General features: G+C 54.5%; 1 protein-coding gene and 2 non-coding genes across 3 annotated transcripts in view; 2 read left to right on the top strand and 1 right to left on the bottom strand.

Annotated features, from left to right (window-relative positions):
- Nucleotides 1-12,445, top strand: part of LOC119094555 (papilin) — a 70,138-nt gene that overhangs the window by 38,089 nt on the left and 19,604 nt on the right. The window contains exons 19-23 of the mRNA XM_037217616.1: nt 1,690-1,883; nt 2,518-2,653; nt 8,322-8,527; nt 9,920-10,122; nt 10,766-10,907. Of these exons, the coding sequence (XP_037073511.1) occupies nt 1,690-1,883; nt 2,518-2,653; nt 8,322-8,527; nt 9,920-10,122; nt 10,766-10,907 (881 nt within the window). The remainder of the gene's footprint in view (nt 1-1,689; nt 1,884-2,517; nt 2,654-8,321; nt 8,528-9,919; nt 10,123-10,765; nt 10,908-12,445) is intronic.
- On the top strand, nt 4,548-4,619 carry TRNAD-GUC (transfer RNA aspartic acid (anticodon GUC)). Its single transcript has one exon. It is a non-coding gene; the product is annotated as a tRNA-Asp (tRNA).
- On the bottom strand, nt 4,941-5,012 carry TRNAD-GUC (transfer RNA aspartic acid (anticodon GUC)). Its single transcript has one exon. It is a non-coding gene; the product is annotated as a tRNA-Asp (tRNA).

Here is a 12,445-nt window from a genome sequence, read left to right as displayed (position 1 = left end):
CAAATGTGTGCCATGCAGATAACGCATAAGGCCCAATCAGAATTTCGTACAATTTCCAGGAGAAAACTGTGGTAATATGTGGACTTGTCGACATCTTATTTATTCATATAGCCAATAATCCGGGAACGCCGAGGTAACATTGCAGGCGCCTGCCAAGCGGCTGCAATTGTGTAGCCGATAAATATGGCCGTTGACCGATGAGACGCGGGCGATATCTCCGACCGAACTAGTAGCGTGCCAACGCGCCAGCATAAGGATGAGGTTAAATATATTAACTGACGCAATGACGTTACAAATTGGCGCTGAGTTGAATTGGAGGCTCATAAACCTAGTTAAAATGAATTGAGCTGGAACACCCCAGAAGTAAGATTGTAGGAAGCAGGATAGCATTCAGAAAATATCAAATCCATTCCCATCATGCTCACCTGTACGCATTGCGTGATTGGCCGGGTGCATAACAGCTAGTCTGCTGTGGGATAGGCGGCGAGTCGCAGGCGCGATGTTTGGACATCCTCGAGACAGTCGTTCAGCGGACTCACGGTACTGGGTGTGTTCTACTTGTAAACGACGTCTCATGAGCTACTCTCCCGCGTATCCGACCAACCGAAGGACAAAGTAAAGAGTACGGTGCTTTGTCGTATTCATTGAGTGAATAGGAATACCAGATAGTGTGCATTGTACCCGCAACACGCATGACCCGTTCCTGAGCAAAGCCGGTGTTATAAGCAGGACAGCACCATCTCACCGGAGGCGAACGGCCCGGCCGCTCCGTGCACGTGTCCATGTACGGTCTCCGAGCCGCCGCGACCCTGACCGCCGTCCGGCGGCTGGCTGACGACCCGCGGCGCCGGCAGACCTATTTCCGGACCTGGCGGCGCCGCGGCCGCGCGCCGGCTTCCGGCGGAAGTGCCGGCCACGCGCGGTGCGGCTGCTCTGCGGCCCGTCCACGTTCGGCTGCTGCCCGGACGGGCTGACGGCGGCGGCCGGGCCCTTCCTGCAGGACTGCCCGAAGGTCGGTGCTCTGGGCCAGCGCGCCGGCGCCGGGCCGGCCGCCTCACCGGCCAGCGGATGTAAATGGTGGAATAAGAGGGGGAGGGGTGCACTCCCAGTCCGTTCAGATCGGTTGTATCGTCACGGAAAGCTCCGCACTTGAGCGTTTGCATTTTCCTCGCCACTTTTCCACACCTGACGGCGACGAGCGATGCCCTAGTGCCACCAGGTTTGCGAGGCTCGGGGGCCGCCTTGTTTACGCTGGCTCGTCATTGGTTTCAGTGTGGTGTGGAATAACTCACGGCTTCAACGTGGCCCAGTCCCGCGGGCATGACCCTGTACAATGGTGTCAGTGACCTGTGATTCATTCGTCGCATTTGGTTGTGGCAGGGCCGGCAGGAGCCTTCGTGAACCACATGCTTTCACATTTCCGTTTTTAATAGTGTTCCTAGCCTTATCGCGTGTGTGATTTGATGAGGCTGCGTTGCGACCGACAGTCTACTGCTGGAGCACGACAGACCCGCGAGGCGACCTCAAGTCCACGTGCGGGTCATCCCCCCCCTCCGGACTCCCGCATGACGCACCGTCGCCTTCACCTGCCGCCGCCGCCCGGCAGGTGATCTCATGTCCGACCCTCCCCCTCCGGAGACCGCGTGACGTACCACCGCCGTTACCTCCCCCGGTGACCGGCAGGTGACCTCCTGTCAGCGGACGCGGTTCGGCTGCTTGCCCGGACCGGAGACGCCGGCCGACTCGGAGGAGCGCACCGCGTGCCCGCCGGCTGCCGACTGCGACCGCTCCTTGTTCGGCTGCTGCCCGGACGGCTTCAGCGAGCGGACCGACGCGGCAGGCAGCACCTGCCCCGAGCTGGGCACGCCGTGCAGCACCAGCAGGTTCAGCTCGGCTCGCCGCAGACCGTCGCTCCCGGAGAGCCGATGACCCGTGGTGAACCACAGTGGGCGTCGTTCGGGGCAACGGCTGTGGTCGGTGATCACGTCCGTGCAGTGCAGTGTGATGGTGACGTCTTGATATCGCCCTTTTTTAAGTGACGTCGCGAGCGATTCTTTGTCAACGAGGAAGCACGCGACCACCAACCACCAGCAGCTGACGCGTCGATGTTTTGCGTCGCATGTGTCCTGGGACACTCGCTTTCATAATACTACCTTGCCAGTTATTACCACGGTTACTGGATCTACCGGGTACTGGCTACGGGTTATTGCTGGCATTTATGACTATGTGGTCAAGTATCCTGTCATTCAAGTGTTGAGCATCTCGTGGCATTCATTTGCAGCATTTGTGCAGTGCACTTTTGCAGACAGTAGTGATGGCCTTATTCCTCGTAGAAAATACCAGAACAATAAAGGAATAGATGCGTTTGGCGCCTTTATCTCTCCCATTCTCCTGTTTTCTCTTTCTACGAGGAATGAGGTCATTACTACTGTCTTATCTATATGCAGCACTTCCCACTGATTTTTTGGTTTGGTGGTTTGTTTGCGGTTTGTACACCGGAAGCCGCCGCGCCGCCAGATACGGCTGCTGCCCGGACGGAGAGCACGCCGCCGAGGGTCCGTTCGGCGAGGGGTGCCCCGGAGTGCGGCCCACACCCGTGCCGTCCACCGACCAGCCGCCAGAACGTCACCGCTCGCAACTGCAACGAAACTGAGTAAGCAGCGCGGCCAACCGACAGTAGGGTTCGAACGGAAGGCGGGCCGCCGCGCTGAGGCTCCCGCCTGCACGACTGTCGTTCGATGGTTCGGAGCCGCTGGTCCACGTCTTCTGGCGTGTGTTCGTTGTGATCTACGGAGTCAAACCGTGCCCGATAGACGATAGCTGCGACGTTGTGCTGAGCGTGACGTCCTGTTCGTCCACAAGCTGTCCATGAGTGCTGCCAGCTGACCTTTACCCGATGGACAGCGCGCTAAGCAGACGACGTGACGCCGCGGTCTTCCTGGTGACCACTAGTTTCTGCGGGTAAAGCTACTTTACGTATTCGTTTGAATTTGGCCACGGCGCCTGTGGCTATATGGATTGGTGGGGAATGCCGTGCAACAGGTGCGACAGCGACCATACAAACCTTGATTTGCAGCGAGCCATATCATGACGTTTCTAAGGTCAGTCTTCAACACGCGTTTAGCACATTTCCTCACCGAGGAAAAAAAGGAGGAAGTGTGTTCGGGCTGCTGGTACATATCAACATCCAATGGCAATTTTCGCTCGTGCTTGTGTTGACCATTTTCGACCTACGAGTGAGGTGACACATGCTGCTGCACCTAGCCCGCGCTGACCCCCGGAGTCTAATGCTTACTTGATTTGTTGAACATCGAGGGGGCTGTCCCACATAGGGCTACAGCTACCTCTGTACTTACAGGAAAGAACGCCTGAATGTGAAAAGGAAAAGCACAATCGTCAGTTTCGTTGTGCGAAATGTGATCACACGTTGTATGTAGTGTTGTAATGTAATACGTTGTCGCTGTAGAATCACCAAATAATCCGGTTACCACGTTTAACAAAGCAAGTAAGCATTAGACTCCGGGGGTCAGCGCGGGCTAGGTGCAGCGGCATGTATCACCTCACTCGTAGGTCCGAAATGGTCTACACAAGCACGAGCGAAAATTACCACTGGATGTTTTTGTGTACTAGCAGCCCGACCACTTTTTCGGTGAGGAGATGTGCTAAACGCATGTTGAAGACTGGTCTTAGAAACGTCAAGATACGGCTCGTTGCAAACCACGGTTTGTGTGGTCGCTGTCGAGGACTGGTGGTGTCGTGTCGAGAACTGGTGTTCGGGTCGGCTCCAGGTCACCGACCGACCAGCGAAAAAACAACATGTAGGCTTCGCAGCTGTTTGAGCGGTGCATGTGGATGGGGCGGGCATTGAAGCCGTACCCGTGCCAGGCTCCCAAAAAGGCATGTTTGCGGTACAACGTGTAGTAGCCTGAGTGCGCCACGCCGGAATGCTGTGTTACGTCGTCTGCTGCTGGGGGAGCAGGCGGCTGACACAGGGCAGCTCATAAATCTGGAAGCAGCACTGCCAATAAATCCGGACTCTCGACGCGGCAAAGTATGGCGACAAGTCCAGGCCACTGGCGGAGAAGTGCACTGTGGTATTGAGCTTGTGCCCGTTCTGATTCAACTGCATCAAGAAACGTCTCAGGTGCACCACAAAGATGCGTGGGAACCTCTAAATCTTAAACATTTTGGAGCACTTTTGGCGCTTCTGGCGCGTGGAACACGTGGCTTTTCTTCTCCGTCAAGCACCTCTTCCCTGGTAAAAAGGTCAAAGCAGCTATGCACGCCCACCGGAGCCGTCATGGAGGGGATCGGTAGGCTCAGCCCCCAGAAACGGTCCAGTGTGCCAGGCGAAATGACGCAATTTCACGTTTGGGTTTGGTTTTTGTTTCGTCGCTTCAAAACGTATTCATCCCTAACAGGATGTTTGCTCCTGTAAATCTTGAAGTTAATCAACTTGTCTATGCAGCCTGATCTGGCCTCTTTAATTTAATGTTTGAATCTACCGCGTGTCGTTCTTTCGGCTAATTTCGCCCCCCGACTTTCGTTCCTCGTTAGTATAGTGGTGAGTATCCCCGCCTGTCACGCGGGAGACCGGGGTTCGATTCCCCGACGGGGAGCTTTTTCGATTAGCTTGACTTGCACCTGTTACGTCTGCACTAGTTATGCTGCGAATACCGCTAGGATGGGATGGAAATTCTGTAAAAAACAAAAACAAAAATGTGTTGTGCTCCGCATGACACATTTTTGTTATCTTGCTTCGTGAGTTTCTTAAGCGTGCTGGTTCTGAAGCTAATTTAAGACTGGACAGTTCATGTGTTTAACACGCCTTCAAACAATGTGTGCGGACATGCATCCGGAAAGCAATGCATAAGGTACACACGTGAATGCTGCGTGATAGCGAGCTGTACACGTTACCTCATTCACCTGAAACGCAAAAGCTCCCCGACGGGGAATCGAACCCCGGTCTCCCGCGTGACAGGCGGGGATACTCACCACTATACTATCGAGGAGATGTGAGGAGGGGCGCTTTTATACAAATATATTAAACATGGTGTGAGGAAATTGCGATAGTCGACAATTCATACATTTTGAGGAATTACATACCTCATAAGAGATGTTTGGCTCAACAAGTAAGCACTAGCAGCATTCATTTATCACTTTATCTTACCACGGTGCTGAGTAGCCAACGACGCCAACGTCCGGCGCATACGCATTTGCCACTGTTCGAGCTCACCGGGACGGTGCACCCGATCAGCTATGGATGTGCAATGGACGCTGGGGATGAAGGAAAAGACATTGCCTGACAAAAATGGGCACCAGAAGCCGCACTTTTATGCACACACTTTTGGTAATTTGCGTGTTTTGGGTTCCCCTGAAATTTACGGTGCGCGTTTCCCCGCACCGACCGAACCCCGCCGTTTAGAGCCAGTCCCAAATGTGATGCAAATGCGCGACGATGCCAGCCTAGCCGCGTACCAAATTCCGCCAGTGGCCAGCCAGCTGGCGCTGGCACTGAGTTGTGACTGTATTTGTGCCTGACAGACGAACGGCCACAAAGTACTTTATGATATAGATTTTGATGGCCTGTTGCGCGTGCGCTGGCGCTTTAGAGATACGCACAAATTGTTTAATTTTTCACTTTTCACAATTTTTTTTTCAATATCCACAAATTTAATCAACCTGGGATGAATTAAATTTGGCACCAATTTGGCAGGCATATGCGACCATGCATATGAAATTCCCACGTGAATGACCACGTTTCTATATTCTGCCAACATGACTAATCGAGTGGCTCTGTGCTGACAGTAACTTAAATTGTAAGCCTGTTCTGCATTGTTGTGAGGAAAGAAAAGGTTGGGTTAGGCACCGTTGCCCATAAAATGTTTCCTTAGTTTATGACAGGGCGGCCAGGATGACGGGATGGTGACTCCATTGAGTGGCCAAATAAGACCATGAGCAGACAGATGGCTGCCTTGGCGTCCGGATCGCCAGACTAAGGGATCGCTGACGTTGGGGACTTTGGGATGCGCCTGCACGACTTCCAGTTCGTGGTATAACCGTCCCTGGATAACCACGTATGGCGCATGAACACCAGTACCCCTGGGCGGTGGTATCTATATTTCTCATTCTCCATCAGGGAAGACAGTGCCGGGTGCCGAGTTTAGGTCATGGGCCGAGTCAGGGGTTAGTCGACCGGTTGAACTCACCAACAGGCGTCAGCCGCACCACATTCAGACCCAGCTTCAGTAGCACAGCTTGATCAGCGCCAGACGCCGACACCACGAGCAGTACTCCGTACCCGCTCACCGGTAGATATCTAATCCACGAAAACAATAGACTCGCCGCGAGCGAACGCGCGCGACGCCACGCGGTACCGGAAGAGACCCAGGGCAATAGGACACTTGAGAGACCGCAGCTCCTGCCCGTGGCGCGATCGCAACCAGCCAGTCACGTGCTCATGATCGAAAGCAGCCAATCACCTCGCAGGGTTTTCCCGCGCTGCTAGGAATCTTCGCTGTCAGTTTGAGGAGTGGCAATGGATTGAAATGTTTCCAACGTCTCGCGCAGACTGCAGTTTTGTTTTGGGTTTCACTTCATCTTCACTAGTTTGAGACAGATATTAACTAGGTAGGGACAATGTGTAATTACCAGCGCGTTCTACTCCAGCGCCAAGATTCGTGCGTGGATTCGCTTCAGAGGCATTGACTCGGACTCGGACGCACAACACATTGGGTAATCGCAACTCTGATTCTGATCGTCTCGGTGAAGATTCGATTATGATTCTGACTTAAGGCAATGTGGCTCGATTCCGAAAACGAGTTCGATTCGAGCGATGCCTGTAGCAATGGATTAAAAACGGCTTAAAGGGGGCACGCTGTACTTTTTGTACTGTTCATTTATTTTCAGATCAGATGCGTCCATTTGATCGGTACTGCCGGTTTTCTCGAAATCTTCTCAATAGCTCAGAATTTTCATTCGAAGGGGTCGCTCCTGCGCAAGAAATGGCATCGGTCTTCGTGCTCACCACAATAAGTGTAATCCACTGAATTTCCAGCCTGCCCCTAAAATATACCAACAAACGGGTTTCTCCCCAGACTTTGACCTACTTTCTTGCCAGAGTTGGGAGGGGGGGGGGGGGAGCCCCAAGTAAAGGAGCTGAAGCCCACACCGCCAGCTGAATGTGAAGATGCACCCCTACCAGCATGTTTGTTCTGTGACGTTTGCAAGCACACTACTTTGTTAAAATGCTTATGTAATGAATGCTCGAAAGTTCGCAATAGTGTTTAAACAAACATGTATTTAGGATGACCCGGTCGGCCGGTTTCATGAAGGTCTAAACCGGACATTGTGCTGAGAATAATGTTTGTCACATGCCAATGGTTGTGCTCAATTTGGTGCACGCATAACTTGCTAACTTTGAATATATCCCTGTGATCACGCCTCTCAACTCTTCACGTTGACCCATGAACGACTTGGTTTACTCACCTTGGACTCTTCGATCGTCAGGAAACATTTCTTAGGGTCGATTCGGCTCTGACTCAATATCATTTAAGTTGCCTCTGGAGTCGATTCCGACGCTACCTGGAATCAAGCACCAGTCTTGTGCACCCGAGCACAGCTGATTAACCGGCGCTGAGGAGCCCACCGGTAATTAACTTGGCTAGGACCGTGTCAACTGCGACAATAGTTTGGTTAGAGTATGTTTACTTTAGGAAGGTCGTGTTGGGTGCTACCGTATTCCTGGAAGCGGTAAAGTGCAGCAGAACAGGGAACATTTTGTCTGGCTAACATGGACACGGCCATCATTGGTCACCAGCTTTGCAGTTGAGTTGGATGAAGGTTGAGGTATTAGGATAGGCATATTTATTTATTTTCACGACTGACTCACGTAGATGGTTCGTTGTGACGGACTTTGGTGCCGTGATTGGCGGCTACCTATGGCAAAGTGTTGCCTTCGGTATCTGAGACTTTTCATAAGCGAAATGTTGAAATGCCTCCAGGTAGGTTGACGACCGTATATCATATTCCTAATGTTTTCAACAACGCCTATGAAAACAGCACGCCGACACAAATATCGCGACAATTCAGAAGTATCATGGAGTCTGCCCAGGTAAACGAGATCAGATAGCGCATCACGTCTTAACATCACATAATCGTCTCCCTCTGAAGGTCGGCAAGGTAACAGACCCGAGAACAAGAGCGCGAACCGTCCATGTGCCCCACCGTCTGACTCCTCAGGCAAGGCTGCTGTGAAGACGGTGTGACCGCGGCCGCCGGGAGCGCGAGCCGTCCATGTAGCCCGCCGTCTGACCCCCCAGGCACGGCTGCTGCGCGGACGGTGTGACGGCCGCCGCCGGGGCGGACGGCGCCGGCTGCCCGCCGGCGTGCGCGGCCGCCGAGTACGGCTGCTGCGCGGACTCCGAGCTGCCGGCCCACGGGCCCCGCCAGGAGGGCTGCTGCGTGAGCGCCGAGTTCGGCTGCTGCCCAGACAACGTCACCCCGGCCCGGGGGCCCGACCTCGACGGTGAGGCGCGGACTCGGCCGGCTGGGTGCCGCGCGCGAGGGCGACACACGGCAGCGGCGTGGCCGACGACGGCCGCGGACACACGTGTGTGTAGAAAGCGCATGCCAGGTCTAGGAGCTTTCAGATCAAACTGTTGCGCATGACGTCCTCCCGCCCCCCCCCCCCCCCCGCGCCCGTGCAAACAGGTCTTTATTTCATTCTGCAAATGCCCTGTTTTCCATCGGACATCCAATCATTTGTTATGTCAATGCTCTGAATGTGTACGTACGTCTCAGAACCTGCTTTAGGAGACCTGTCAGCGCTTACAGGCCAAGCAGCAAGGACTGAAATGCCGTCCTCCGTTTCACTGGTGCTGATTCCCTGTGCGGTAGATTCGTGACAGGCGGTACTAAAAACGTACTTTAAAGACGTCGCATACTCCTGTGCACAGGTTACTTTAGTATCCAGTCTCACCTTTTTGTCATGCAACTCGCTTTAAATGTGATGGCTGCGGCTCTAGTTCACTTCCGATTCTTCTCCCACTCGCGTTCGACACATCAACGTACGCCGGGTATACGCAACGTAACGCAAAATAACAACGTAACGCAATAACCCCGCCCACCCCTCAAGACCGATCCCCGGTACAGCAACACCGCGCACCCCTCACGACGACCCCGGGTACAGTCACCCCGCCCACCCCTCACGACCGACCCCGGTACAGTAACCCCCGCCCACCCCTCACGACCACCCCGGTAAAGTAACCGCGCACACGCCCTCACGACCCGACCCCGGGTACAGTAACCCTCGCACACGCCTCACGACCCACCCGGGTTACAGTAACCCCGCCCACCCCTCACGACCCACCCCGGGTACAGTAACCCCGCCCACCCCCTCACGACCCACCCCGGGTACAGTAACGCCGCACACGCTCACGACCGACTCCGGGTACAGTAACCCCGCCCACCCCCTCACGACCCCACCCCGGGTACAGTAACCCCCCCCACGCCTCACGACCGCCCCCGGGTACAGTAACCCCGCCCACCCCTCACGACCCACCCCGGGTACAGTAACCCCCCACCCCTCACGACCCACCCCGGGTACAGTAACCCCCCCACCCCTCACGACCCACCCCGGGTACAGTAACCCCGCCCACCCCTCACGACCCACCCCGGGTACTAGTAACCCCGCCCACCCCTCACGACCGACCCCGGGTACAGTAACCCCGCCCACCCCTCACGACCTGGCCCGGGTACAGTAACCCCGCCCACCCCTCACGACCGGCCCGGGTACAGTAACCCCGCCCACCCCTCACGACCGACCCCGGGTACAGTAACCCCGCCCACCCCTCACGACCGACCCCGGGTACAGCAACCCCGCACACCCCCAACACCCTTACCCCGCCGCCGCCCCCAGGCTGCGGCTGCGAGTACTCGGCGTTCGGCTGCTGCCCCGACAACCGGACGCTGGCGCGCGGCGAGGCGCTGGAGGGATGCGGCTGCCGCTACACCGAGCACGGCTGCTGTCCGGACGGCTACACGCCGGCGGCCGGAGCCGACGACTTCGGCTGCGGCTGCCACACCTTCCCGCACGGCTGTTGCGAGGACGGCCGGACCGCGGCACGCGGCCCCAGCCAGGAGGGTGAGGCCGGCCGCCCAGCGGGCTCGCTCGCTGCTTAGGTGGACGGTGGGGATGCCAGACACGTGCGTTTGGTTTGTCTTGGAGAGCGCTGTTTAAGTTTAGTCTGCCTGAGTTAGTGGCATTGCTGGGATATGGTTAAACTCTTTTTAATGGTGTGATGAAACATTACCGGACGCATGAGTGATGAACATGAAACGGAAATATTATTTCGTCGGTGTTTGAAACTGAGCCCAAGTGCACACATTTTGAGCGCGATGAAGCGAATATTGACCTGATGGCAATGGTTATTTCACGTGTCAAACGTCTGGAGGAGGAAACATCGATATTATTACAGCGTGCCCATGTAGCGCCACAGACACAATGTTGAATGCTTAAAAGCTGGAGGAGGCACACCCCTTTCCCCCACCCCTGTGGTGAAGCCCATGCAAGCCGACATGTGAGCATTCAGCACAAGTTTCGATTCGTCCAACCCAGTAGACTGACAGCCTGCAACCGCGTGCACGCCGCCTGGGCCGCCCGTCCACACACGTGCGGGGACCCTCCCGCCTCGCCGCCCGTCTGACCGTGCTCTGCCGCGTCCCAGGCTGCGGCTGCGAGCACGCCGAGCACGGCTGCTGTCCGGACGGCCGCACCCGGGCGGCGGGGCCCGAGCTGGCCGGCTGCGGCTGCGAGGCGCACCTGCACGGCTGCTGCCCGGACGGCGCGACCCCGGCCCAGGGACCCGGCTTCCAGGGCTGCGCCGAGCCGCCCACCGACCTGAGAGGTCAGTGACCCCGCTCTTAGGACGACTACCAGGGCTGCGCCGAGCGGCCCGCAAACCTGCGAGGTCAGTGGCCCCGCTCTCTGGACGGCTGCCCGGGAAAGAGGCGTCGCCGTAATGATTGATTGGTTTTGGGGTTGACATTAGAACAATGCATGGTTTGTCCTAGGAAGTGTTTCGATGGACAGCTGAAGTCGATTGGTCGGGTATGCATGACAAGCAGTCGTAGTGAAGTGCGACGTCTTCCGCCCACCACTGGTGTACCATTTCCTGTGTACATGGCATGTTCGTAGGCCATCCAGAAGGGAGGGACGAGCAATGATAATTATCCACCTCAGCTTTTTCTATAGATGTATGCTTTGTTTCGTTGCCATAGATTCATTGTATATAGATAGATAGATAGATATATACAATTATATATATATATATGTATGTATATATATATATATATATATATATATATATATATATATATATATATATATATATACGATTGGTCCGTCCCGGTGGCTCAGTTGGTCGGGGCGCCTGCCTTCCGATCCACCCACCCGTGGCGGGGTGGGTTCGAGTCGCTTTAGGGCGCTCGCTGTTTGCCCTTGACAGGTATTGCCTGCGGCCGGTGGCAGCGGTCGCGCTAAAGGTCAGAGGACGTCAGAGGGCAGAACGGACCGTGCCGAGCATTGCGGCACGTTAAGCTTTCGCCACTAAATTCTGCCGTTGCCTGGGATTGCGCGATCGGATGGTGGGGGTCAGAGCTCACACAACAAGCACTGCTTAGCGTGAGCGCTGATCCCAGAAATCCATCCATTCAAAAGGGTTCGGATCAAATTTTTTAAAAAAATTATATATATATATATATAAAGTATTTATATTTTAATTTTAAATGTATACAATTATATATATATATATATATATATATATATATATATATATATATATATATATATATATATGGATTCAATGTTATCACAGATGTCACCTCATCCTTCGGTTGCGAAGTTGAGCATAGCAGCCAGAAGAAATGTGTTCGCTGACATTCATGGTGTTTGCGCTCACCAATTCGTTCATTCGCAACCTTAGATAAGCCTGCTCTCATATCAATATGTTTCGTTAACATCCAGCTAAGCTTGGAAATGGTGATTCCTTATCACACTTTGACTGGTCACCCGCCTTTGCAACCGTTCACAAGCAATGCGTTTCAGTAAATCTGACTAAATGCAGACTTCTTAGAGAGTAAAAAAGGACTTCATAGAGAATTAAAAAAAAAACACAGAATGGCAGTTTAGGTCAGGTATGAGGAGATCCTACAAAAATGGAATCTCACGCAAATTGGTCAGTGGTCTGGATAACATCAGTGCACGCCGCCTGTGTCCGTTGCGTAGGCTGTCTTTGCACGTGACCTTGCCGGTACTCACAACGCTTATTGGCAGCAGCCTGTCCACGCAACAGATTGCAGACTCCTCAGTGGCCCGTATGCTGACGTGGTGGTGGTGTGTGCGGGGCAGACCCCTCACTGGCCCGTATGCTGACGTGGTGGTGGT

The sequence above is a fragment of the Pollicipes pollicipes genome, unplaced genomic scaffold, assembly GCF_011947565.3.
Source record: "Pollicipes pollicipes isolate AB1234 unplaced genomic scaffold, Ppol_2.1 Scaffold_4002;HRSCAF=4701_pilon_pilon_pilon, whole genome shotgun sequence".
NCBI lineage: Eukaryota > Metazoa > Arthropoda > Thecostraca > Pollicipedomorpha > Pollicipedidae > Pollicipes > Pollicipes pollicipes.
Note: the sequence above shows the minus strand (reverse complement) of the source record. Positions and strands in the feature narration are given on the sequence as shown.